General features: G+C 40.1%; 2 protein-coding genes across 7 annotated transcripts; one reads left to right on the forward strand and one right to left on the reverse strand.

Annotated features, from left to right (window-relative positions):
- Window positions 1-727: 727 nt before the first annotated feature.
- Window positions 728-14,000, reverse strand: LOC147182682 (cytoglobin-1-like). Its single transcript, XM_086063171.1, has 6 exons — window positions 13,554-14,000; window positions 12,853-13,008; window positions 11,146-11,922; window positions 10,909-11,045; window positions 6,796-7,024; window positions 728-1,637 (listed from the first exon to the last, which is right to left on the reverse strand). Exons 4-6 carry the CDS (start codon window positions 11,043-11,045, stop codon window positions 1,485-1,487), a joined length of 519 nt encoding a protein of 172 aa, XP_085919297.1. The 5' UTR covers window positions 11,146-11,922; window positions 12,853-13,008; window positions 13,554-14,000; the 3' UTR covers window positions 728-1,484.
- On the forward strand, window positions 13,637-26,157 carry LOC147182683 (phosphoribosyl pyrophosphate synthase-associated protein 1). 6 transcript variants are annotated; one of them, XM_086062694.1, is made up of 11 exons: window positions 13,637-14,045; window positions 14,229-14,281; window positions 15,023-15,089; window positions 15,200-15,375; window positions 15,470-15,585; window positions 15,675-15,730; window positions 19,004-19,149; window positions 20,071-20,112; window positions 21,913-21,983; window positions 22,312-22,458; window positions 24,339-26,157. In XM_086062694.1, exons 1-11 carry the CDS (start codon window positions 13,963-13,965, stop codon window positions 24,495-24,497), a joined length of 1,116 nt encoding a protein of 371 aa, XP_085918820.1. In that variant the 5' UTR covers window positions 13,637-13,962; the 3' UTR covers window positions 24,498-26,157. The 6 variants fall into 6 exon arrangements, with proteins under 6 accessions (XP_085918820.1, XP_085918961.1, XP_085918885.1 ...); XM_086062835.1 differs by having other exon boundaries at window positions 20,074-20,112; XM_086062759.1 differs by having other exon boundaries at window positions 15,203-15,375.
- The last annotated feature ends 1,327 nt before the right edge of the window (window positions 26,158-27,484 follow it).

The following is a 27,484-nucleotide window of genomic DNA, read 5'->3' on the forward strand; positions in this document are numbered from 1 at the left end:
GGGAGAGAAGCCTTTTCATCGAATCAGACTTTCCTCACCTTGAAATCAGAAAGCGTTCTTGTATTTCCCATCTTCCATGCATCTTAACAAAGTGTTCCTTTAGTTTTGCTAGATAGCTGGTCGTGCTGGAATAGAAATGCTCAACATGGCATTACAAAGCACGCAGTTAGGATGCCGACTCCCATCACTCAACTCAACTCTATATTTACAGAGCACTTTAAAACAACCACCTGTTTTCTTAATATGGAACCCAGGGGCAGCAGATACACTGAAAACAGCAGAGGCCCCAGAATTGAACCCTGTGGAACACCATACACTACTCACAAAAAACACCAGTGCATCCTTGTACTTAAATGTCCTACTTTCATGATATGATATCACTGTAGCATTAACTTTTGACATTTTCCATAAATTTCACCTGAAATCCAAATACCTTTTTGTGAGTAGTGTATGTTCCGTTATACATGTGAATCCTTATTGCACATATTTGTCAGACCACTTATCCCCCCCCGCTCGATATAGTTAGTATGAAGGTTTAATAACAACAATAATAATCATCACTAATAATTTCAGTCGGTTGTGGGTCTTGGCCTCCGCCTAACCTCTGAGACTGACTCATTGAAACGACAGGACAAATCCAAATATCTAAGTTGGACAACAAATGAGCAGAAATACAAATACAGTAACAGCAACCGTATACTGGTATCTCATATCATCAACTCACATGGTGTTTTCATATTTTTATTTCAAAACGTTGGTAAACATGGATACAAAGGTGCGTCATGATGAGAAAGTCTCCAATCATTACTGTTAAAAATGTAAAAATGTTTATTATCAGTATCTCGTATGGTGCACACAAGTGAAGACAGACTTGAGCAAAACATCGCGTGACATTTACATGGCAGTTTTCAGGATATACTATACACATTCATTACAAGGCACATTCTATGCGTCAAATGTGTCCTCTTGCACTTTGTTACACTTTGCTTTTCCTAACTTCCATTCACTAGCTAGGTTGAGTACCAAAAATTCAGATTCCAGTTTCTTCTCAAATGTTCTGTCTTCTAGTCCAGTGTTTCTCAACCCTGGTCCTCGGGCCTGTTTTCCGTGTCTCCCCATTCCAACACAGGTGAGGATCGTTATCAGGCTTTTCCAGAGCTTGCTAATGAGGTATCATTGGAATCACCTGCATTGGGAATAGGGAGACGTGGAAAATAGGTTGAATGGTGTGCCCCGAGGACCAGGGTTGAGAAACACTTTTCTGGTCTAATACAGACTCATGAAGTGAAAGGTACTGGTTCATATCGGATTACATCATGTGTGGATCCCATGTGTTATTCCATAGCTACCAATAGATAAAATGATATGGTATTTCTGAGATATACTGTAGGTTCTACATCATTTTAAAGCTAAGTCGTTCATCCTTGAGGACACACAGTCAGAGGTCTATGGGTGCGCACCATTCAATAAACCCGCTTAAACCTTCACCCGGTTGAAGTTGAGAGCTTTGGCCAACCCTCTTTCTCATAGGTGGCTGTGATAGTGGCGTAGAGTACATTCAAGAGTTTAGTCCACGCTGCTATCACAGCGTCTGGGAACCCTTCCTCCAAAACTTCCAGGATAACACCATTGAGGACCTGATATGCACACAAATGGGTCAGTTAAGACAAATATGTAGCGCTAGTGTACACTTTCAAATCAATTTTATAATGTGTTTTAAAAAAATGACTTGACATCATAAGACGGTGCATCATTACAGTTTTTCTCCTTAGGTTTATTGAAACTGAGATGACATTTTCAAAATACCATGGACAAATCCAAAAACTACCTTACAATTGGTCTCAACTGAATGGCATTTATCATTGCTTTCATCAAATTGCCAATGTCTTAGTACATGTCTCAATTGCCTTAGTGGATCTGTGCAAAGGGTTGTGTACATTTAGCCTACAATGTGCCCACATTTAGCATATTTTCCAAATGAATAGAGCTTGCTGATCGAACTGGCTTAGTTGTTTTTCAATCTAATGGCTGTCCTCTCCAAAACATGTCAGCAGGATCTCAGTATGTAAGTCATAATATGCTAAATCGTCTGTGCAATTGTCAAAATTAGTCAAGCATATCACAGGGGATCATGCAGTGTAGAGGATGGTTGAGACATTCATGCCGTTTTTTCCCCTCGCTGCATTGCAAGGGAAAATATTGGCTGCAACGTGAATGAAAACCTTTGGCCAAACAAAGAGCAGCGTATGGATGCCCAAGAGGGGGAAGGTGACGATAGTGACTGCACAGTAAATCCTGTAGAGTAAATTTGACTCTATTTTGAGTGGAAACAAATAGACTCAGTTTTAGAGTAATATTTACACTTGGTAAATAAAGAATTTAAAAAAAAGAGTCACTCAAGGGTTGAGGAACCTTCATGTTGGGTATACCACCTGAGCTATGCCACTTCTACTGTTTGCTTAGCTCCCATATGTTTTTGGTCTCAGTTATGAAGATTCCAGCTGACACGAGTGATATACTACATACAGTAACTAACACATAGCAGGAGCTCTTTGGCTCAGTGCGTCGATCGGCTACCTCCCAAGCAAAAGGTCTTGAGTTTGTTCCTCAACCCTTGAGTGACTTTTTTTTCACTTCTTTATTTTACACTCTTCCAAGTGTAAATATTACTCTAAAACGGAGTCTAATTTGTCCCACTCTAAATAGAGTCAAATTTACTCTACATAATTTACTGTGCAGTGAAAGTGTTAGTTGGTTCTTCAATAGTTGGTTCTTCATTTACGCTGTGCGCTAGATAGCATTTTAGTTTTTAGTTTTTCATGAATATACAGATTTCGGTTTACATCTTTTTGCACTCTAATGTGTAAGTAACTTTGTGTGAATCAAAAGTGTTGCAATTTCCTTGACTCTGAGTGAAGTATGTCAAACCGCAAACTTTGAAAACTGCTCTTGTAAAGCCCCCCCCCCCACCCCTCAGTTTTATATATAATTGTATTTTGTTAGTGGCATTTCTGCTGTTGTGACAAAACATCTAATGATTTTGACTTGTAGTGCTCACATAATGGCAAAGGGACGATGCATTTTGGGGGCACTGATATTTGATTTTGACACATAAATAAGCTGTTTTGGGAGATATATGAGCTTTTGCAGATGATCAATGGTGTTGTGTAAAATCATCCAAGTTACTTTTGGCAAAAGCGAAAAAAGTGAATGTAGATGAGCCAAAGCAATTGAGAAGGATCTTTGCAGTTGTGACAGTACCGACTCTTTGTTTGGGAAAGGAACTTGGAGTGAAGCATGTGTGAGCAGTTTTGGGATAGATATGTGCTTTTGCTAATGAACGGATATGTTGTGCACAAATGTAAGTCTGTTTGGCTAAATGAGCTTGCAATTTTGAAAATGTCATCTCAGTTTCAAGAAAGGTGCCAAATCTATGGAAAAAAACTGGAAATCGGAACATTTTGACTGAAAAGTCAAAGGTTTAAGTCCACCCCGCGTGGCGGCACGCCTCCAACTGCGCTCTTCATCCAGGGCTACATGGTTAAACCAGCAAGATTAAGGCATCTAAAAGGCAGCTAACATTGTACTTCTTGTTAGCTAACTAACACTAATTTGAAGACGGCAATGGTAATCGTAGGAGGCTTTCCTATCATGCTTTGTTACTAGTATGCACTCTTTAATGTGTTACGGTATTTTGTGTACAGACTAGGTGTAATATAGTTATAATATTGTTTCTATTCGTTGAGTAAACTTTTGCTACTTTTAGTATTATATTATTGTAACTTGGTGTTACCCTAACGTAATGATCTATGCAGAAAACATTAAAGTCACAGTTAATTGAGAATGAGACAGTTAAGTTAAGATGATGTGTATGCTCTTTTTTTTACCGATTTCAAAATGGATGTGCGAGCCGTTTCCTGTGCGATTTTGGGCCTCTTTGTGAACATTTTGGATTATATGCATTTTTAATGCCTTTTTCGGTAAAAGACCAGAAATATAGTGTGTTTTCACAGTTAAAGTGATTTCATGTTATTTTACATTCCGAATCACAGATCACCTTTGTAGTTTGTCTCTCAAATAATGTTATTCCTGCGGTTTAGAAAAGTGCATATATTCTTCCTTTATTTAAAGGGTGATTCCTTAATCCTCAATAATTATAGACCAATATTGAAATTATGCATTCTTGCAAAAGTTCTTGAAGAATTAGTTGCTGAACATCTTAAAAACTCTCTTGAATCTCATGGCATTCTATCAAGTTATCAATCTGGTTTCCGAAAGGGACATAGCACAATAACTGCTGCTATAAAGGTAGTTAATGACATTGGCACTTTGGAATGTAAAAAATATTGTACTGCACATTCTATTGACCTGTCGAAGACTTTTGAGACGGTTGATCACAGCATCTTGCTTAGGAGACTCAGTGACATTGGTCTTCTCTGATGCTGCTGTTGGTTGGTTCTCAAACTATTTGTCTGAGAGAATGCAATGTGTCCGACCCCCTACTTACAGTCCTGCTCACTGTTAATGGCACCCCTTCATTTTTTGCATGATCTTGACAATATCTTCAGAAATCAATGGAAATGTACCAATTTTATATCATCATGACCTTTCAATTGGATGTCCAAAGTAATTCAACAAAGGAAATTGTTTTTCAACTTCATCTGTGCTTTTGGATGTGTGCTTTGGGTCTTTGTCTTGCTGGAAGACCCATGACCTTCAACTCAAACCAAGTTGTCTAACACTTGGTAGGACATGTCCCCCTGCCTTGACTGTCTTGATAATTCTCTGGTTTCATGATTCCTGTGATACGATCAAGGCGTCCAGTACCAGATGCAGCCAAGCATCCCCACAGAATTATGGATCCTCCATCATGCTTAACTGTAAGGAGGGTGTTCTTTTCCTTGGAAGCTTCATTGCGTTGTCTGTAAACAATCTGTTGGCGTGCATTGCGGAAAAGCTCTATTTTTGTGTCATCCGTCCACATTTTCCCAAAAGAATTGTGGTTTGTCCAGATACTCCTGTGGTTTGTTCAGGTACTCCTTAGCAAAGGTTAGCCATTCTTTTTTATGTCTGTCTCAGGAATGAAGCCCTGTTCTTGGTTCAGTGTGTGGCGTATGGTGCTTCTTGAAAACATGATCCCATACTGTTCCAGATTGGCTTTCAGTTCTTTGGATGTTTAACGTGGTGTTTTTTTCCCACCATTTGCACCAACCGTCGAAGACCTCTGTCATCAATTTCTCTACTTTTTTATCATTTGGTCTTTAGAATAAAACACAAGTTCTCTGTAAAAAATAAAAGGATTTACTTGATTCATTTTTTTCAGAAGATATTCCACATTATGTACTTTACCTTCATGGGTGCCAATAAAGGTGAGCAGGACTGTACATGTTTCTAAAGGCGTCCCCCAGGGATCTGTTCTAGGTCCACTGTTGTTCTCTATTTATATTAATGATCATTGTTTCCATTTTGATGCGGTTATTTATTGTTCTTCCAGGGTAATTGAACAAGGTTTTACATCTTTATTGTCTGCCTTTGATGTCGTGCAGTCTCATTTAACACAATTAAAACTATTTTTAAATCCAGACAAATCTAAATTAATGTTTTTTTCCAAATGGAAAACAGTTACCCTCAAGTTTATCTAAGATCAAAACTGGTGAAGAAACAAAAATTCAAATAGTACTAACTTATAGGTTTTTAAGTATTTTTATTGACCAAAATCTGTCTTTCAAGTCACATATTGAGGGCCTTGTTCGAAAAATTTAAGCTTAAACTAAGGTTCTTGTATAGGAACAAATCTTGTTTTTCTTTTACAGCAAGGAATTTTGGCAATTTTTTTTTAAAACCTTTATTGGACTATGGTGATGTGCTTTTTATGAATGCATCAACAGAACACCTGAAGAAATTGGACAGTGTGTACCATTGTGCTCTGCATTTTATTACTGGTTGTGGAAATCGTGTTCACCATTGTACGCTTTATGTTATCGCAAAGTATCCATCTCTGTATATCCGTAGACACTCATACTGGATTTTTTGGATAAATGGACAGTCTATTTTTTTAAATTAAATTACAATTTAAAAATATAGGAAAAATCTGTAAAATCGAATAAAAAAACAACAAAATTTTGTTATGTTAAGATTTTTATTTTTACAGTGTAGACAAAAAAAAACGTAATCTTGAACGCCATGCAAGACATCAGTACATCTTGCAAGATGTTAGTTTAGTGAGAGTCTGACTGAGAATGGTGCTTGTAACTAAAGTCTAAATAGCATCAAGTACCATTAACTTTACCATTTTCTTTTTTTGTGTGTGGCTTTTTGTGTTTTTCAATGAAGGAAAGAGACACCCACTTATTTACTTTTACTGTACTTCGTACTGTACAGTACAGTAGCTCGTAACCACTTTGCCGTGGTACATTAATGTGCCTTCAGAGATCATCAGGTATGCCAAGATTATTATCCAATTTTCACTTAATTGGTCCGCAGTTGACTGGCCCTGACGCTCAGTCAGCTGGGATAGGCTCCAGCTCACCTGCAACCCAAGTGAGGATAAGCAGTATAGACGAATGGATTGACTTAACTAGTCAGAAAATTATTTCTCTCTTGCTCATCTATCAATGCTAGTGACATATAGTGACAGCCGGCAGATGATGATGATGATGATGATGATGAAGAGTTACAAGGTGTGTTTTGAAGGAATTTCTACCAGTGGCGCCTTAAGTATTTATGTTGCGTTCAATGTCTCTTTATGTATCTGTAGTTAGTGTATATGTGTATGCATCTTTCCACTTATGTTACCTTAAAGTACTTAGGCTCCACTCTGTGCCGATGCGCATGAGCTCTGCCGAGTTCCTCCAGCAATGTAACCACCTTATCTGGGTTCTCCAAGTTCTCCACCAGTGCATTGATCCTGTTCATGACTCTGCGGGCATGATACCTCAGCTGGGTACTCTTTTTCAGCTCATCTGGGTCTTCTATGTTCTTAAACTTGAAGTATTGCTTGGATGAGGGGTTGGTAGAAAACAGCCTGTAATGGGGGGGGATATGAATGGGACATATGAGCACGAGGGTGCATAGCTCCTTTAAACCATTGCATTTGCACCTGCACTAGCTTATTGGCTAAGATATTATCAGCAAATACATGCACTGTACACCACATATTGTTCAAATGATAATAAACGAAGTGTGTCTAATATTGGGCAGAAAAAAGTTTTTCAATTCGAAGGCATTTACAAAAAAATATCACATTGCAGAAAGATTACGTCCCGAGATAAGAAAAAACTAAACAAGATTTGATTTTGGCTCAAAGGAATTTTATTTCATAATTAAGTTTTGGTTTTGTAATATTGAAAAGGCAAACCTATTAATTTAATAGTAGATGGTGAAAATAAAGTTATTAGTGAACATATGTAATACATGAAATAATGACTTCCATTCTATTTTATATGCGACCATTAAACAGCAGTTGTTTTTGTGGGTGAGAGCAAGGTTTTTCCTGTGTACAAAATCCAGAGGCGACCACCTCCACCTAATTTGCTTGCCGCCTCCAGCCTGGGCCACTGATATCGCTCAACACAGCGCTCCAGCTGCGAGGCACTATATCAACAGCAGTCCACCGGAAAGACCTGAAGCAACAACCTGAAGCAAAAAGTTTTTTTCTTTTTTTAAAAAAAAAATTATGTACTGGAAGAAGAAACAGGCTGTGTCTGAATGTCCCCTTGACAACATAGCCCCGCACTATATAGTGGCCTAATATGTAGGGCCCTCATTCTGTTTGGTGATTAGGACATCCAGCTAACTACTTTCTCCTCGTCGCATATCGTGTGACCACCGTAACTCTTACGACGCACCGGCGCATAAATCAACGACTATTTATTGTGAATGAAAATGTTTTAAAACTGTACTCTATTTCCTTTGTTGTACATATTTTCAACTAAAACAAATTATTTTCGTAGTATATATTAATGTATTGGATTTGATTCCCGCGCTTGTGCTGTCGCTCACGCCATGTTTTTTTTCAAACTCGCAATGCGTTATCAACCCGGTTGCGTGAACATCAATGTTCACTACTTTTCAGAGTGCATTGTGGGTAATTTTGAGTACCCTACATTTTCGTTCCCTGGACATTCGGACGCCACTACAAAATGCCGTGACCCCTAAGTAGGGCACTATATAGGGAGTAGGGTGCACATTCTGACACAGCCACAGATCATGGAGCAATGCACGCCCATTTCCTGGTTGTGAGGCAGAGGTGGTGCGCTCCAGCCATCGCCAAAGTCATAAAAACACAGTATATACAATAAACAGAATAGTGTTTTACAACAATGCTGATCTATATTTACAATTGAATATGTAGTAGTGGATGACTTTTTAATGATTGTAGTTAAAAAATGGCAAAAATTAATGGCATATATGTATTCATATAATTTCTCATTTCTAGTCCCTGATCGTAAAATGGCTGCAGGAGGGCGGCCGATAATGGTATAGGTCACCGCCGCGGGTACCGATACCTTAAAATAAGACTGGTATTGGCACCGTCATGATACCTGGTATCGGTAGTCACCCATCATAGTCAGGATGATATCACCTCTGCCTCATTTTCAGCCAGGAAAAACCCTTTGAGAGGTTAGCACATCTGCATCACATTTCTAAGGTTCAGGGTTCGGATTTCCCACTTTAATTGCATGGGTTTTCTTGGGTACTTCTCCCACATTCCAGAAACATGTGTGTTAGGTTTATTGAGACGTAGTAACGTGAGTCTAATGGTTGTTTGGCTGAATGTGTCCTGTGACTGACATGCGACCAATCAAGGCTGCACAGCGCCTGCTGTCCAAAGTCAGTTGGAAAAGGCTCCAGTTTACCTTATTGAAAAGCAGTATAGAAAATAGATAGATGGATGTTTTTAGATATTTACTATGATTCAAAATACAACATGCCATGGCTGTGCAGAAATGCAGTCGTCATATACCAAGCTGCTGCTGACATATTTCATTAAATCAGAAGTCATGCAAATGGAAACAAATGTTTCACTTGGCATCAATGCTATATTCCTCACATTTTTTCCTAACTTTTGACCTTTCGTTGTTGATCCCTAATCACCAAAATATTTTTTTTTTTCTAATATGCTCTCAGGCACATGGACTGAACCCCTCCCACTGTATAAGAAGAGGACCAAAGCGTAATCTAATCCTGATGTCCTGTTTCATTTTTTTTTTACCAATCAACTACTAATTAACTTTTTAAAACAGAGCTCCCTCTTTCAGACTTTCATTCGTCAATTGAAATTCCTAAAAAGATGGAGGATAGATGTTCAGCTCGATGTAAATGGATGGCCTCTGTGTAAGTATTCCAATTAGACTCTTACAAGCTAATGAGGGATCATGATGTCTAATCTTTCGCGCATGGAATTTCACCACCTGTGGTTGCATATAAATAGCCTCATTAGTATTTTATATGGCCATTGGAGTCTTAATCCTTCGTTATCTGTTCTTCAAGATGAACCCAGGAGCAGTGAAAGTTTTTAATTTCACAGGCTGTGTCAAAGTCTGCTCTTTTAGGTATTATCTGCAACCCGTAAGAGGGTATGGACAGTTTAAAAGCTTAAAAGTTTACTCTGAGGTTTGATAAAGAGGACTCTCAGCACCAGGCAGGAAATTAACCATGGCCACACTTATCGATTACGAGTCATTTTTTTGAATTCCTGGGGATTGCAGGAAGGAATGTACAGTAGATGTGGAAAAATGAATTTTAAATCAAAGCCACATTGGTATCTTGGTTTGACCCACTGGGCAACATTAGGCACACTATCAACAATCCATTGCAAGGATCAGTAAATAAAATTCTGTTTTAGTTGACACTTGACACTGTTATGGGAAGCATTTTTTTCTGTTTTCCTAATTATGTGGCTTGAACCAAAATATAAATGCAGCGCATTTGTACACAACTGCAAAATAGACCGCAATAGCCCACATACTGTATTACTGTCCCTCTAACAGTGTTTAAGATACAGGTACAATTTTTAATGCAACTCTTCAATTGGATCTCCCCACATTATATCTAGTTCTGGAAATTCTTAGTGAAGGTTCAATGTTTTTTTTGTTTTTTTAAATCAGGGTTGCACATCTGAAAGTAATACGTATATGACTAAAGGTGAATGGGAGGAGTTAAATGCTTCACATTCCATGTGAGGTTCCCTTAAACTTTCACCCCATACAGCACAAATAAAGATACCTAGGGTCATGCAATGAATTATGACGGTCATAATCTTCATACAAAAATGTTGAAAAACCTGCTGTTTCTATTTACTCAATGAGAAGATGACAGCTGTGAAATCTCCAAGAATAAACCTTAGCAGATTGCATGGTCCACCACACTTGGATGAAGTAGATGTTTGCGTGACGGCAATGATGCAGTATGTAAAGAAAACAGTCTCACTCCCCCAAAAATAGGACTGTTTTGAAGGTCTGGTTGCTTGCGATATAGTCGAGCCACCGTGGGCTGCCTGGCATTCAAAACATGAACTGCTTCAAGGGAGGGAGCCCTGTGAGAGCCAAGGGAGTCTGACTGATGGATTATTGTTTATGGCTTGCCTCTACTATTTGATGAATGGGATTATGTACAAGGCGGAAAGTGAGACTATTACATGAAAAATTATGACTGGCTGCATTCCTTTGCACATCATGTAAAAGGTCCAAAAAGTTCACCTGAAGGCATCAATACTGCTTGATGATTCACGTCAAATAAATCTGATCATTATGGAACTGATGTTGCAGCTACAGAAAATGGAATTCATGATTGTTCAAATAAGCAGTTAGTGCTGCGTATGTGCAGCCTTAAGACATAAATTGTGTATGTCTAATAGCTTCCCTTATTTCTTTTGCATGCTGTCAACAAGAGAGTAAAACTAAATACCTGATGAGTATATCCACTCCAACATCATCGCAGTTCTGATAGACCTTTGCCCAGGAGTCCTGGATGTTCACCCGATCTTTGTCAGTCAGTTCTCTCTTCTGGTGGTCCTCCTCTTTTGCTCCCTGCATCCTCTCCATCTAGGAGCACAGTTGATCAATGCTTAACACATGCAGAAGGCAGGGCAAAGATTAGCACCCCCACCCCCAAAATAAACACTTTAAAAAGTCAAAATCGTACCTTTTTTTCTTCTTCTTGTTTTGGCTCTTTGCTAATGCTGGGGTAAAGGTGGGAGAAAGCTGCTTCTCTTTCCGTCTTTGCCTAATGAGAACCGTTGCTCTCTAGCCCTGAATCTCTGCTGAGTGTTAGTGTGAGTGAAGAACAGGCTGGAAAAAACACAAGAAACACACGCAGCGAACAAGGAGGAGCTTCTGTACTCTCCCTTTCACACACTCCCTCTCCTCCTGCTCCCCTTTCCACCTCACTTTTTTTTTTTATAAGTGCTGTTTGATGAAAACATGATGAGATAGAAGTTTGAAAAAATAATCCGCCGTCAGGGATACAATGTGAGATTAAGACCTCGGAAAAAAGATAGAGAGACACCACTGCGACCTTTTCTTCCACTATTCCCATTCTTGACTGTTTAGGAGATTAACCAAAAATCATTTTCAATTCCACACAAAGCCTGACCAACATAAATGCAAATGCACACCAATGGGTGTAAATTAAACAGAATGACGTCAGTGAGAAATAGGACAGACTCATTCATTTTGATTTGTTCTTTGCTACAGACTGCGTCACAGCATGGTTTCAAGTCTGTTCCTCCCCCCGAAACACCCCGCACACAGTCCGTGGTGTACTCTTTGAAATGTATACTATTCACCCTTGCTGTGAGCCTGTGACAAAGGTTACTTAAGTGGTATATCTCGGTTCTGTTGTCACAGCTGAGAATGTGCACAGATGTCATTGCTGGTTGGGCAAGGAACACCAATCAGTCAAGAATTAGCCCCGGCTCACCTGTCGAGAGAAACAAATGTTGAATTCAATATTCATAGCTTTTTATTTGGAGAGCTACAATGTGTATGTAGAAGGTGTGAACAACGTACAGACACAGGTTAAACATTAACAAGTGTGTCATTAATGATCAAGCTGGTTTAAAAAAAAAAAAAAACGGCACCACAATGCTGCGTGGACGTGCCACTGCCAGCCTTGCGCGACCAGGTTGTCCTTGTTTGCATGTCAAACCAGCATTGTTTGTAGAGCTCACTAGTTGATTTAGTTGCACCTCATGGTAGCTTATCTTAAAGAGTCATCAGGGTCAGACGATTGATATCATGCTCACCAAGTCAGATCAGGTTAACTTACGAAAGATAGAGATTCAGTTCAATTCAAATCCTGTAAAGTAAACAATACTTAACATCCAAAGGACACACGAGTAATTGTATTTGAATTGGACATATATAGTGACATTTAATTAAATTAATATCATGTTATATTTGCTTTAAGCATGTTATAGAGGTTAGCAAATCTGGCTGAATGTGAGTGTGAATGGCTGTCTGCATGTCCCTTGCAATTGGCTGGTGACCACGCCAGGGTATACCCCACCCACCTCTCGCCCAGTCACCTAGAACAGTGGTCCTCAACCCTGGTCCTCGGGGACCGGTATCCAGCCTGTTTTCCATGTCTCCTACAGCCAACACAGGTGGGAATCGTTATCAGGCTTCTCCAGAGCTTGTTAATTAGCTGATGATATGAATCACCTGTGTTGGCTGCGGGAGACATGGAAAACAGGTTGGATACCGGTCCCCGAGGACCAGGGTTGAGGACCACTGACCTAGAAGATGCTCCATGGATAGATACACAGGAAGCCCAAAATTATTCATAGCCTGGCTAAATTTTGAATAAAATTTGTGTTTTAGCAATGGGAATCTAAAGGCTGGATCTTACACAAAAGCGTGGCAGTGTACTGTAGCTCATCTGGAAAGACTTGGGCTTTGGATAGATGCCAGTCTGCTTGCTGGCTACTGACACCTTGAGCATGGCAGCTCAAGTGGTGCAGCACTGTTTGCATGTGTCTTCCACTCTGAATCTCTCCTCGGTTCTCTGAGTGCCGTGAAAAAGAAAGTGTACAGCAGAGTGTCAAGTTTAAATTATGGTATTGATCTTTCTTAACATATTGCTTGTTATTGAATAAAAACATTTTAAAAGTTATTTTAAATCAAAACATGAGTCATTTTATTACTACATTCAATTTTTACCTCTTTTATGAATCACCATCATCATCATCATTTTTTTTCACAAAATTAAAAATAAAATAATTAAGGACCATTTTCTTTTCCTATATTCACGCACAGTGTTCATGTGCATAATGTGGATACTGTTACAGTGACTTATATTAAAAGTACTGTATAGTATACCACATTCAATGAATAAAACCTCTGGGCCTCTTTTTTTAATTTAAATTTTGGCCAGCGTGATATGAGAGCAAAAAAAAAAAGGTTTGAGCTGGCACCTGGTGTAAAAAATGTTGATCCGTATATCTATCTGTCTGGACAAAGTGATCAACGTTTAACCGCCCATTATAGAGGCCAATGTATCTCAACATTGTCTTTGAAATACTAAAACATTATGAAAGCATGACTGCTCACCAAGGAATGTATTTTCCGGTGACACACAAGCACGATTAATCAGCATGGTCGACGCGAAATCACGAAGTTTGGCCCAAAGAAGATTCCGTAGTCACAAATGTCGGCTGATGTTTAGAGCAGCAGCACGCTACCTGTACTAGTCAGGTGTCAGCCAGTCGTTGGAACACCGCAACACGTTTTAGAAAATTTCAAGTGACGCATAATGATTCCGCGCTATACCGATTCTTACATTTCTAACCCATTGAACGTTGTAGTTTAGATTGGCGCAGTTTAAGTCATCTTGCGCAAGAGTAGCTAGCACGCTAGCTAACTTCAACGTCAGGAGAAAGAAACTGCAAATAAATTAGCTGAGTTTTCACCCAAAATATAGCGTCGATAGTGGACGAATAACACCAGCAACAACAACACAATGAACGTCGCAAAAAGTGGTTATCGTGTTTTCTCGGCAAATTCCTCCGTAGCATGCACAGAGCTGGCGAAGAAGATAACAGAGTAAGATACTGCTGTAACGCTACATCGTCCATGCTAAACTGAATTATCCAAGTAACGTATTTGTTTCCATGTTATGTTAGCCTGTTAAAAGTATTTGACTAGACTACATATAATGTAGAAAGCTTGTTTGTGTGCGACACAAACGTTTAATATTATTGTAAGTATTGTGCTTTTGTATCTCAGGCGACTTGGAGTTGAGCTGGGAAAGTCTGTTGTCTTTCAAGAGTCTAACAGTGGTAAGAGAAAACATCAAACTGCTTAGTGCTACAGTGCTTGTAAAGGGACTGCAGTGTAAAAAAAAAAACATCAAGATTTTCTTGTAGTGCATGATTATCAGGCAGTAGTTTTATTATTAATATTGAGAGAGAGAGAGAGTTCAGCCTGCCTTAATCAACATGTCATCATCATCATCATCACTCTTTATTTATTTATTTTTGCGTATGCTTGTATTAATCTCAAACGGGCTCTTTTTAATTTTGGTAGTTTAAGTTTGGCTTCTGACAATTCTGAATATCCGGGGCATTTCTGATATTTCCGCAATGCAAATGCTTCCTTGACAAGGTGAAAATAAAAGGCGTATATTGTATTGCTTTTGTCTGTGACTAGCATACAAACCAGGCAGATTGTTAATAATAATCCTCACAAATCAAATTATAACGATTCAAAGCCCAATGCTTTTCAATGGACAGAGAGGGTCATTTCACCGGGTTAGACCGGCATTTTGACTTGTCTCTTAAACTCGGAATTGTCAATACATAAGAGATTCATAAAGCGATTGTCATTAACGAGGTTATTTCTGTATCAAACACAGTGATATACATTCTAATTGAATTAAAATTTGTATTTGATAGACATGATAAAATAGAAAGCCCCTGTCAGGTTTTGTGGAAGCACTGCTTTTTTAGCTAAAATGTTACAAATGCCAATGATTTATGTACCGCAAATGTGCTGGCTGTTCCATATTTATTTGTATACAGAGACAAGAGTGGATGTAAAAGAATCTGTTCGTGGACAAACCATCTTCATCATCCAGACCATACCAAGGTGAGTGTAGAGACTAGAGACATCTGCACACTACACTGAAATGTAATAATTCATATTCTGCCAGTAATTGAACTTCAGACGATTTATTTACACTGTCCCTTTACTCCAAGCAGAGATGTCAACACGGCAATCATGGAGCTGCTGGTTATGGCCTACGCCCTCAAGACCTCCTGTGCAAAGAACATCATTGGGGTTATTCCGTACTTCCCCTACAGTAAACAGTGCAAGATGAGGAAGAGGGGGTCCATAGTATGCAAGCTGTTAGCATCCATGTTGGCAAAAGCAGGTAAAGAGCTTCTCAGTTACCTTATTTGGATATACCTATTGCAAGAGTTCATTTCCTGTTGGCACATAAAAAATCTTATTAACGTGTCTATTAGGGCTGACACACATCATCACCATGGACTTGCACCAGAAAGAGATCCAGGGTTTCTTTTCTTTTCCGGTGGACAATTTGCGGGCCTCTCCATTTCTAATCCAGTACATCCAAGAGGAGGTGATAATTGCACCCAAGCAAACTTGTTAGCAATTAAGTAATGTACGTCTTTAAAGCTGCTATATGTTTTTTTTCTCATATGTCTCTAGATTCCAGATTATAGGAATGCCATCATTGTGGCCAAATCCCCAGCAGCAGCGAAGAGGTAAAGGCATGGAAACAAAAATAGTCACACAGACATGTTGCCTTCCTGTGATCAATGAGGTTGTGTCACAAAATATACTCAATCTTAGTATGGGCATATGAGGAAGTCCTATAGTCGTGAATCGAGCTTTGCTGTAAATAATGATTAAATAAATTAAAAATATATATTAATTCTTATTTATTTTGTGTTGACATGTTGTTCTACTGTCAACATCACGTGTACAAAGGCAGACCACATCTTAAAAATATCAGTTTATTGCTGTGTCTCAAGAGCTGCATGTGCGGTACAAGCAGGATGCCTAACATTTTTGAAAACAGAAACTACAAAAGACTGCCTCTTCCCACAATCCAATCTTTCCAAGAAAAAAACTAAATGGTAATCAGTAGAGATTGTGGACCTCCATTTAAGATTAAACTGCTTACAAAAGGGAAAAAAATGTGTTTTTTTGGTGGGAGGCATGCTGTATTGAGTGGCAGTTTCTACATTGCCACGGCCTGGCAGGATGTGATAGAAAATATGATGTTGCAACATGGAATTCAATCATCATAAATAAGCCAATCCCGGTAACAAAGAAATCTTAATATATCCTTAGAAAATGAAAGGATAATACATTCATTAAGATTAATTAAATTCACTCGGAAATGTATTCCTATAACTGCATTTTGCTTGGTTTATGCATGTTATGCATGCACTATGTGTGACCCGCCCTGGCTTAAGGGTCCGCATGTCACATGTTTTGAGTAATCGACAAAAATAGATGGGGGGGTCAAACATTTCAATTAGGGATGCACCAAAATGCAATTTTTGGGCCGAAAACGAAAACCGTTCCGTCCGTCTTCAATTCCGCTTATCCGGGGTCGGGTCGCAGGGGCAGCAGCTTTAGCAGGGAAGCCCAGACTTCCCTCTCCCCAGCCACTTCAGCCAGCTCCTCCGACGGGATCCCAAGGTGTTCCCAAGCCAGCCGTGAGACGTAGTCTCTCCAGCGTGTCCTGGGTCGTCCCCGGGGCCTCCCGCCGGTAGGACATGCCCGGAACACCTCCCCAGGGAGGCGCCCAGGAGGCATCCGAACCAGATGCCCGGCTACCCTGCGGATGAAACTCATTTCGGCCGCTTGTATCCGGGATCTTTTTCTTTCGGTCACGACCCACAGCTCGTGACCATAGGTGAGGGCAGGAACGTAGATCGACCGGTAAATCGAGAGCTTTGCCTTTCGGCTCAGCTCCTTCTTCACCACAACGGACTGATACAGCGTCCGCATCACTGCAGACGCTGCACCGATCCGTCTGTCGATCTCCCGCTCTAACCTACCCTCACTCGTGAACAAGACCCCAAGATACTTGAACTCCTCCACTTGGGGCAGGATCTCATCCCCCACCCGCAGAGGGCACTCCACCCTTTTCCGACTGAGAACCATGGTCTCGGATTTGGAGGTGCTGATCCTCATCCCAACCGCTTCACACTCGGCTGCGAACCGCTCCAGCGAGAGCTGGAGATCACGGCTTGAAGAAGCCAACAGCACCACATCATCTGCAAAAAGCAGAGATGCAATGTTGAGGCCACCAAACCGGACCCCCTCAACACTCCGGCTGCGCCTAGAAATTCTGTCCATAAAAGTTACGAACAGAATCGGTGACAAAGGGCAACCTTGGCGGAGTCCAACCCTCACAGGAAACAAATTCGACTTACTGCCGGCAATGCGGACCAAACTCTGACATCGGTCGGACAGGGACCGAATAGCCCGCTTTGGATTTTCGTTTCCCTTGCCCGGACACGGGTCACCGGGGCCCCCCTCTGGAGCTAGGCCTGGAGGTGGGGCTCGAAGGCGAACGTCTGGTGGCCGGGCCTACACCCATGGGGCCCGGCCGGGCACAGCCCGAAAAGGCAACGTGGGTCCCCCTTCCCATGGGCTCACCACCGGTGGAAGGGGCCAAAGGAGTTGGGTGCACAGTGAGTTGGGTGGCAGCCAAAGGCGGGGGCCTTGGCGGTCCGACCCTCGGCTACTGAAGCTAGTTCTGGGGACATGGAAACCAAAAACCAAAAATGAGAAATGCTTGGCCGAAAACCATAACGGTGAAAAAAAAAATGCATACATGCGCAAATTTTTTATTATTATTGCATTTATTATAATTAATTTAAATTGTAATATTATTATAAAATAATTAGGCCTATTTAGCACGGGCATTTTAACAAAGCTCAATATATATTGAATGTATCCACATCAGAGACATGTTGGCGAATGGTACATTAAACACCAAACGCGGGGTGAGCAACTGAGCATTTTCTGGCGGTGCAATGGCAAAAATTTGCGGTGGACGAATATTCGATGCATCACTCATTTCAATTTTGAGATTTTTCCCAAAACACCGTCTTTAATGTCTCTATTTTACTTTCCCAGCAGCCAAAAGTTAAAAATTGGAGTCAAAGTATATGAAAATAAGTGATTAGTAGGTGCATCATTAGCTAACGTGCTTTTAGCCGACTTGTCGTGAGCGTGTCTTGGGGAACCTGGGACAATATGACTCGTAATTTCTTTCCGCTAACGTTGTTTCACAAATGATTTCTATAAATGCAATTGCAACCAATAAAAGTAAAAAAAATACACCATAATGTGACCCTCCACGTTATGTTAACCAACACTTACCTTAGAGCAAACGCAAATATCGTCAAAATGGGATCTGAATATCGCGAATGTTTGTCATCCAAATATAGCGCTAATCTTCAGTTCTGGGATCTCTTTCGTTAATGAGTCTATTTCTACTTTTAATTTAATATATTCACGCACTAAAGCAAGGTGTGTTGTAATAAAATCATGGAGTTAAACACTCCTATGTTTACATACGCGCGCCTCCCACCAGAGGAGAAGAACGTTTTGGAAATGCCTGTTGATGCTTTGATCACTCCTTGATGTCGTCAGTCTCATACGACACCTATGAAAGATGACACGCAGCATTATTGAGACGTGTCACAGATGGTCTGTGTATATGCAATAGAGTCACCACAAATTTCCACTTTATGCTGTTTTAAGTGGAATAGAATTATACATGTAGACAGTACTATATGTATATATGCATATATACATACTGTACATAATCTAGTTTTTTTTTTTTTTTAAAGCCAAAATTCTTGAAGAAAGGCTGATAAACATTCAGCGGGGGAAATCCTGTACTTCATTCTTATGTAATCATACAAATTGTTTAGCAGTCTACCAATGCATATGCTCAACTTATTATGTGGAGGGTAAAGAGTGCAATGTTGTCTTCTTGATTCTCCTAGAGCGCAGTCCTATGCAGAACGCTTGCGTTTGGGTCTGGCTGTGATTCATGGCGAGGCTCAATGTTCTGAGTCCGACATGGCTGACGGAAGGCACTCGCCGCCATGTGTACGCAACACCACAGGACACACGGGATTAGAGCTGCCTTGTAAGAGAGACATTCTTATTTTTATAGTAAATTGGTGACTTTAATTGTGTTTTCAGATTTTGTAGGTTGGATGAACCCCAAAGCAGCGCATTGTTTCATCTATTGGAACCAATATATCATTTCTGCCGGCCTTCTGTTTATTTGCCATATTTGAACCAACTGAGAGATTTTCGGTTTCGACTGTTTTCACTCATGCCATAAGTCATACATAAATAAATAGGATGTGTGTGTTTGCATGCTTTGGTTCCCTAAATATTCCATCACTTATCATATTGCAACTTTCAACTACCACACAAATAACCTAAATGTAATTGTTTGTTGGTCCTGTTTGCAATTGTCTAATTATGTAAAAGCAGGAAACCGATTGATTTCACTTCCAACCCAAATGCTCTATTTAACCAAGTTCAATGCGTAAGAAACAATATAACAATGTCCAAAATGTCAGGCATTGTAGTCCAGTCATAAAGCAAGAGCCCAATACAGTACACTTAACTGGTATGTGAGACAAGATGGATTTGTAAATTTGTATATTTTGTTGCGTGGAACATGTATTGACATCTGTGGATTTTCAAGTTTTTATTCATAGTATTTATTTACATTTGTTAGGATCTGACAAAAAAATAAATCAAATGGTTGTGTCATTGGCAAATGACTCCAAAAAGCTCACATGCAACCTCCCCTTTGTTTAGTAGAAATATTTCTGTTTTTACATATGTTTTTTATTCTTACCATTGACTTTAAAAATCCTCTCCTGGAGCAGTAATTGTCAAATTCCACCAATATATAAGAAATATTGACACAACAAGTCCAAACTACTGACGAATGGTGATTCCGCAAGAGGATTTTTCAAGTCTTGGCATCATGTGTTTGTGAAATATGTGTGCATTTGTGTTTAACGTGGTGTTTATTTGTTGGCAATAGCAGGCAAACAACAAGCGCCGTTCCCTGGCATTGAGCTTCCAAGTACGAGCGTAAACCTAACCTACATCAAACTGGTTCCTCTTCAAACGGTTCCTCAGTTGTTCGTGCATGTGCCGACAAAGAGTTTGTGTTGCATCCTGGGAAAATAGTCTGGATTGAAGAAAGGCAACTGGTGCAAAGACGTTCAAAGTTATAAGCAGTACTGTCAAAGGAAAGGTCCTTGCTTTTAGTCTATGCCATGTGTATGGCACAATTGTGTTTGATAAAATGATTGCACCTCACCTGAGATTCCAGACAGATAGTTCTACAAGATGGCCCAAACTTTCTTTGTTTTGTCGTGTTCTGATTTTATTTTCCATAAATCAAACCAGAACCATGCCAAACATCTTTTTTGTATTCTGTTATTCTTTACTTCAATATCTGGACTCATCTTGCCAATCTGCACATGTTGCATCCTTGTAAAAGCTGCTTTTTGGGGAAATCTGATTAACATTTTGCTCTTCTCGACTGCATGCGATGAGACCAATGAAGCATGTTTTTAAAAAAAAACGTAAAACATCTAATTGCAGGAAGAGGAAACGTAAACAATGAATTTGCCTGATATTTTTAAGCGTTCAATTAATATCTTCAAACTCAGTTTTAGTTACCGGCTTAGTGATATACATGTTCACTTTGTTTGTTTGATTTTTCATTTGTTTAGAATAGTGCAGCTTTCAAGCAGTGCCAAGATCAGACACCTCTCATGTTTCAAAGTGTCTCGGCAAGTCGTAAAGAACTTGCCAAAAGTGTGTTGACTGCTAACGTGGCTATCATTGGTTTGCCTTAAAGGTGTTTACGTGACTGACTGATGCCGTGTGCCTCACGGTATTCAGTAGTGTTGCACAAGGCATGCGCCTCCTTTCTCTTCTTCCTGATACTTCTCCTCTTACAATTGGCTTGGTTGGCTGATTGTCTCCTCTAACCCTTTGGATTAATCGAAGCATTTACATGGGCAACAATTCTCGCAATGCAGCTGGATCTGAACAAAAGCCAAATGCGTTTGAATGATTCACAACAACACAATGGCAACATTGCTTTGACCATATTGTGACATGACTTGGCACAAACCTGAAAGACAAGTTGTGGCGAAATTAAACCCTACATGTTTGTGTTTTGTTTGCCTTGTCAAAGTTAGTACGATTTGACTTGAAATGACAAATTGGGCTAAATTAATGTGTATTGTTGGGATTTGATTGCTATTCGCACAAAAAACGGCTCCTATGATTGGCAGGTGAAATGCATTGTGATTATTGTGCGCATGTATGCAAGTATTTGCTGGAAGCAGTGATGTCGGACTGACGATTGACCCTTAAAGTTGGCAAGCGTGAACACGAAGAAGAAACCCTCAGCAGTAGTTGCCATACACTGTTGTCCACTGTCAAATAAGTTTCTCTGGTGCATAGTTGTTCATATGCACACTGCTGTCATATGCCTGCCACAGGCAGTTGAGACGCTGCCTTCCGATTGGGTATCCTGGGCAGAAAACCTTCTTGATTCTTTGCATGGCATGTGCTGTACATTTTGGCATTTCAGATCAACCTTCTAGAGTAGGTGGGGTAGAATGGGGGGAAGAATTCTGTTACATCATTCCACATTCTATTGCCAATTTAAAGTTAAGGCAGCTCCGTGTTGCCAACTAAACATTTAGATCGGTCCATTATTAGGAAGGAATTTGGCACACTAATTTCCTTAAAATGCAAACCATTTTCTCAACCCATTTTACCCAATCTACTGAGAATGACTTGTGATAAGGCGGAATGCAGAATTTGCAAAGCTGCTAACACAAACTGATTTCCTTTTCAGTAATGATGGCCAAGGAGAAACCTCCCATTACTGTTGTTGGGGACGTGGGGGGACGAATCGCCATCATCGTGGTAAGAGGTTACTAGAGTGTCTTGTTGATTGTATCCCAGCAGGGGATACATTCAACTGTCCGCTGCATTCTTTTGAATCACAATTTTATTTTTGTGCTTACTACAAAGTACTGTACTTGAGATTTTGCAATCATTGGCCCCCACTTGTGAGAGTAGCTTGTCGCACATAATACTTAAAAAAAAAAAAAAAAAGCCAAAAAGAGAGCACTTTACCCCATATCAAAATCAAACAATTTTAGGGTGTCTGCTTTGATAATATTAGGTTATGTGTGGCCACTAGCAGTATTTACTGTTTTGAACTAATTCTTGACTGCTGTTTCCCCACCAGGACGACATCATAGACGATGTAGGCGATTTTGTGGCAGCTGCTGAGATCCTGAAAGAGAGAGGCGCTTATAAAATTTACATCATGGCCACACACGGACTGCTGTCTGCTGATGCTCCGCATCTTATAGAGGAGTCAGCCATTGATGAGGTGAGGACATCTGAATTGTTCATTCATGTGTGCCCATTGTAGGGTTGGAAGCTTCGCAACACGATGTGGACTTTATTTATTTATTTCGTTTGGTGCGGTTCATATTCACACTGCGCTTTTTGCAAGTGGACTATATTGCGTAATCACGTCGACCCGCGTGACGATCTGTACTCCCATTGGACAAAAATGACGAGGGCTGAAGGCATAACCAAACCCGGAAATAGAGGAAAACATGAAATTCCACGTGCTGCATTGCTGCTCTGCATATTTGTGGCATTATTAGATGCAAGATATTTGCGAGCGTCAAGAGTAGCTCATTTTGTTTCAAATTTTGGAACGCACCGTCGATTGCGTGCAGTAACCGGAAGGGCAGTTGCAAACCGCGTGCCCCGCCCCCACCACAACACGTTGACAGCAGCGTGGCTTAACAGAACGGATGATTATGAATGGATTTAGCACAATATTCACTACCGTACCGGGCAATGTTTCCCCCCTGCGATGCTTGGCTACAGTGGCTTGTTAAGCCCAAAAAAGCGCATATGTCCTGCAGTTGGAGCGGTTTTCAATCAGACTGCGAAGCGAACAGAGACCACCTCAAAAAGTGGGTCTCGGTCCGCTTGTTTGGTCCGTACCAGGATTCGTTTGTGTGTATTCAGACCTGCACAAAAGGTCCGGATCAGTGTGGAAAACGAACTGTGGTCTGTTTAAAGCGGACCAAACAGCGCAGGTGTGAATACACCCTAAAATACCTGATTGTCTTAAATAAGTCTAACGCGTGCATTGACTACATTTCCCACAATACAATGTGTGAGCCGCTACGTGACGGCATCCCACCACTAGATAGCATGCATGTATGTATCCACGTCAATGCGATTTCCCCAACAAGTGGAATTGAAATATCCAAATATTGATCCTAAAATGTGCAGGAAAAGTAAAATTGATAAGATGATTGCATAAGATCAACAAGAAAGCATATTTTCAACAGGAATGTTTGAAAAGTACACCATAGGTTCTTCATGGGGTTTAGGTCAGGTCTACTTATACTGTGAGAGGCGACGGCGGACGCGATACGGCGGAATGCCGCTTATGCATGCAGTTGTTTTGACAATGTGCTGCAGTTTCACTCCCAAGTTGTGTTGCTACGGCTGGTATTGGCTAGGACGCCACAGGGTGGAGATTCCTCTGCCTTTAATGGTCAATTCCGGAAGTCGTTTTTCGTTTCCGAAACAAGGAGCAAAGCGGGAAAAAAGTTGGCTGCCATTTGTGTGTCTTTTAATGCCTTGAGCTTGCATCATACAAATTAATATTGTAACGTTTAAGCATTGATTAGGCCAAGCGATTATTTAGGAAGTGAATCCGGCCGGCCGCCTGTGCTTACAGTTAACTTCACAGAAACTATCCGGGGGGGAACTGAGTACGTCAATGCAGTATGTCACTAAACGGACCAATCACGAGCGGTATTACACCCTGCCATATATGGTGTACAAGAATTGGTGATGTGCGCGCAGCACCCGGCCGCAAAACAACGGCGCACTTCTCGGCGTAAATCTCGTGATGTGCGCCGGTCATTTACGCAAGTGCAAACGCAGTATAAATCAGGCTTAACACTATTAGTGTAATGAATCGATATAATATTATGGGTTTCAGTTTCTGAAATGTTTTTTGTGATATTAATTTTTTTGGGCTGTACCAGTTGTTTTTCCAATTGGTATGCATTCTGTTTTGTTAAAAAAAAAACATCTTAGACATACATGACAGATTAGAAGCACCAGTAGAAATCATTGTTTCATTTAACAGATCTGACTTGCATACATATTACAAATTGCAAGTAATTTTTTGTTAGTTTTGCAATGGTATTAAGGATGTGTTGTGTATTTGAGGTGGTGGTGACCAATACAGTCCCGCATGAAGTGCAGAAGCTCCAGTGTCCAAAGATCAAGACTGTGGACGTCAGTATGATCCTGGCTGAAGCCATCCGCCGCATCCACAACGGAGAGTCCATGGCTTACTTGTTCCGCAACATTACCGTGGACGACTAGTGTGAACAAGAGAGGGGGGGTCTGGTGGTGACTGAAAGATGGTGTCCTTCTTTGGGCTTTCCTGCTCCTTCTCGCACACGACTGTATTCATTAGAAAAGAAGAAGAAGAAAAAACTTTCATCACATATGTAAGTGATTGTCTACCTGTGCATAAGTGTTTTCCCCCTTACGTTAACTTCCGAAAAATCTCCATTCACAGCAATACTGATAAAATGATTTCCTTTTTACTCATGCTTACATTAAGAAGAAGTATATAGTGTATTTTGAAGTCACAGCTTCCTGGAAATCATACATAACTAAGATTATTTATCATTGTCTTCAAAACCACAACAGCAGCAACAAAAATGACTAATGTACTTGATAGCCAATGATTGAGAAGTCTCTTGCTGGCCTTTGTGGTCTGAGCTACGTTGCACTGTGACTCGCTTGCATTTAATATGGGCCATGTGGTTTTCAGCTACCCAAACTCCTCATTGTGACCAAATTTTGAACTTTTTTTTGTTGTTGCCATATACCTGTATTAAACATTTATTGTCACGTGGGATATGCTGAGTTGGAGGAACTGTGCTGTTTACACTGCAAAAATAATTTAACTGTACTGCAGAGAACTTAACCCTAACCCTATTATGTGTTGATGTTTACAGCATGTAGTTTACCATCTTTTGTTACCGTTAGACTAACAAATAAAATACTCAATCACAACTGTTATCATAGTTCACATTGCTATTAGTAAATTATTATTATTGTTTGCAGCAACACAGTTTGAGCAGTTTTCAGTTTCATGATGTAGGTGCCTACCACATAATATCTGCTTCTTTGTTGGATTATCCATTACTTTCCAAAGAGTATTTTCATAAATCAGTATGGGCTTTTTACGCTCATTTAATGCCTTTTTCTTTCTCTGTGTTTTAAATGTTGTCCCACTTTTGGCTTCATGATCTTGTCAAAACTTACGTTGATGAAATCCCCCATTGGTCATGATGATGCTTTATGTCCACTCTATGCTAGTCATGTGGCATTACTGATGGGCAGGCACCCTGTCTGCGTCTAGTCTTAAACAAAATAAATATTTAATGAACCCATTGATTTCTAATGCAAAAGTTAAACATTTCCATAAGCATTTAGCTAGCCACAGGCAGAAACTCGCATGTTTGTCACCAAAATGAATAGAGACTATCACTGGGTGCCTAACAGACTAGCTGATAAGATCTTTGCTAAAAAAATACAAATAAATAAAAGATGGAGTGGAGACAATGTGCAAATAATTACGGTATAGTCTAAGTGTACAGCTAAGTTGACATGTTTCCCATTGACCTGCTACTGTATGTATGTTTTGAACATGTGCACCTTTTGAGCATTGGAAATAATGCTTTGTCTGTCTGTAAATTAATATAGCTCTCTGCTCAGGGACTTTATGAGCAATGCAAAAAAATGTTTTTCTTTCCATGTTCTTGATGGTGGTTTGGTGGGACGCTTGGTTTTTGCCATTTGTTATCATTAGTTTTGATTGCATTATTTCTGATCAACTAATACTGTAAATGCACGTGCTGATTCGCAAGCAGGTAGTTGCTGTAATTGAACGACATCTTCCCTTTTTTCTTTGTCCACTTCCGACCTGAATGTTTGTCAGTGTCTGTTAAATAAAAGAAATCATTTGCCATCCCGCTGCGTCATTTATCCAAGACTGTTACTGCACCTTTATAATTTGTAGTTTAAGTAGTTTTTCCTATTTATTGCTCTAATCTATGTCTTCTAATCTACAGTACACCAGACAAGATATATTCTGCATAAAATGGGCAATTTGATTAATTACTGTTAAAATAATAATAATTAAGCATACAAAAAAAAAATGAGTGGCTAATTTTTTCTTTTTTATAATCCCAGTAAATTATATGTTAGTGGGTATGTGCCACAGGTAGGATGTGAGCTGGAGGAGAACGAGAACTTTTGGTTGGACCTTGATGAAATGATGCAGAGCATCCCTAGAAGTGAGAGAGCTGTCATTGGTGCAGACTTCAATGGACTTAATTGGTGCAGGAAACAGAGGTGATGGGGCAGGTTTGGTATTCAGGAGAGGAACGCAGAAGGACAGATGGTGGTTGACTTTAGGAAAATAATGGAAATGGCTGTCGTGTATACTTTCTTCCAGAAGAGGCAGGAACACAGGGTGATCTACAAGAGTGGAGGTAGGAGTACACAGGTAGACTACGTCCTGTGTAGACGGTGTCATCTGAAGGAGATCAGCGTCTGCAGCAGTGTGGTTTCATGCCAAAAAAAGATGCAGTATATAAGGAGCTGCATTGTGTCTTTGTAGATCTGGAGAAAGCTTATGACAGGGTGCCCAGAGAGGAACTGTGGTTTTGTATGAGGACGTCTGGAGTGGCAGAGAAGTATGTTCAATTGGTGCAGGACATGTATGAGGACTGTAAGACAGTGGTGAGGTGTGCTGTAGGTGTGACGGAGGAGTTCAAAGTGGAAGTGGGACTACATCAGGGTTCGTTTCTGACCTTCTTGTTCGCTATGGTAATGGACAGGATGACAGATAGGAATTTTTACCACACAGCTGGTCACCCACAGAACAAAAAAAAACAAAAAATCTTAGTAAACATGTACACTAACACAGGATGACAGGGTAGATGACATTCCTCCATCCATTTTCTAAATTGCGTCAACACACACTTTTCACCAAACTAAAACCAGACTAAAACAACCCTCATTAATAAACAATAACTGGGACTAAATAAATATGTATTTTTGTCGACTAATGAAGACGAGATGAAAATGTACTTCACTTAATAAAAACTGGACTAAAATCTATGGACATTTTAGTTCATAAACAAAAACGACACAGTGACGCACCCCCTTTCAAATCTGCAGCTACATGCACAAACACATGGGACGGACAGGACAGGAGGTGGATTCACGGTGAAAGGGTAAAAAAAAAAGAAGTAAATTATAGATATAGCATTAATCCAACGACGATAATG

Source organism: Leptonotus elevatus, chromosome 1 (genome assembly GCF_054856555.1).
Source record: "Leptonotus elevatus isolate MCC_2025b chromosome 1, RoL_Lele_1.0, whole genome shotgun sequence".
In the NCBI taxonomy this organism is placed as follows: Eukaryota; Metazoa; Chordata; class Actinopteri; order Syngnathiformes; family Syngnathidae; genus Leptonotus; species Leptonotus elevatus.